The sequence below is a fragment of the Apis dorsata genome, unplaced genomic scaffold (genome assembly GCF_000469605.1).
Source record: "Apis dorsata unplaced genomic scaffold, Apis dorsata 1.3 scaffold_191, whole genome shotgun sequence".
In the NCBI taxonomy this organism is placed as follows: domain Eukaryota; kingdom Metazoa; phylum Arthropoda; class Insecta; order Hymenoptera; family Apidae; genus Apis; species Apis dorsata.
The window spans coordinates 59,645-60,747 of NW_006263476.1; the positions used below are offsets into that span (position 1 = coordinate 59,645).

At 23.0% G+C, this 1,103-nt stretch overlaps 1 protein-coding gene across 5 annotated transcripts in view; it reads left to right on the forward strand.

Annotated features, from left to right (window-relative positions):
- Nucleotides 1-160, forward strand: part of LOC116185475 (odorant receptor 2a-like) — a 2,408-nt gene extending 2,248 nt beyond the window's left edge. For 3 of the 5 annotated variants that reach the window (XM_031509896.1, XM_031509893.1, XM_031509895.1), the window contains exon 5: nt 28-160. In XM_031509896.1, coding sequence (XP_031365756.1) covers nt 28-139 — 112 coding nt within the window. In that variant the 3' untranslated portion in view covers nt 140-160. The other 2 variants (XM_031509894.1, XM_031509897.1) reach the window with 1 other exon arrangement.
- Nucleotides 161-1,103: the final 943 nt, after the last annotated feature.

A 1,103-nucleotide genomic window follows, 5' to 3' on the forward strand; every position in this document is an offset into this window, starting at 1 on the left:
AAGCTCAACATCCTGTTCTCTTGACGGCTGGGAAATTCTTTGTTGTCAACATGGAAACGTATATGAGTATTTTAAAAACTTCGATGTCGTATCTTTCAGTTCTCCGAGTGATGGTAAATTCTTAAGATTTTTATATTGAAGTAAATATTTTAAAAACATGGAAGAATCTAAAAATTTATATTAATGTAACAAAGCACAATAAAGTATTAAATATTATATTCGTGATCTATTAATCAAAATTACTTTAATTTGAATCGTTTTAGTATTGAAAATGATCATATTGTGCAATAGATATCGTTTCAATTTATTACAATAAATGAATACTATAATAAATTTTCGAAATGAATAATAAATAATATTGTAATGCTGTTTAACATAACTTGACAGTATATAGAAAGAATATACAATTTTGAGAAAATAATAATCAATTACAAACAACAATGCAGATCACTAGATCACAGAAAACTATCATATAGCACAAAAATCACATGAATATTAGTATATTTTTTTTAAAATTAGTTGCAAATGATTAGATAATTTAAATACTGAATGCATAGCTCATGCAAAAGAATGATACTCTATGTAAAATAAAATACTTAATGTTTTATATGTTTAATTTAATAATATGTATTTATTGCCGATAGATCTTTCATTGCAATCACGTTTCGTATTTTAATTGCGAAATACATATGTAATTCATGTAAACACATATATATATACATATGTAAATATAGAATATAATTTAATTAATTAGAACCATAATGTAATCTTACTATCATTTCGCAATGGATATATTTAGATATATTATGCATGCTTTCTAATCATTAAAAAAAATTGAAATCGTCTTTCGACGAAAAAATATATTTCTTAAAATTGACTTGCTTTAAATATTTCTTTACAATTAAAAAAAATTGTAAAAAATGTTTTTCGATAAAAGAAAAATGCAAATAAGAAATGAGTAAAGATAAATATTTCTAGAATCAAGAAAAGTACATAGAAAGTATATACAATTTTGAGAAAACTTGAAAGTTATAAAAAATTTCCTCTTCACACGGAAATTTATCAATTCCTCTTCACACGGAAATTTATCAATTCCGCTTCAC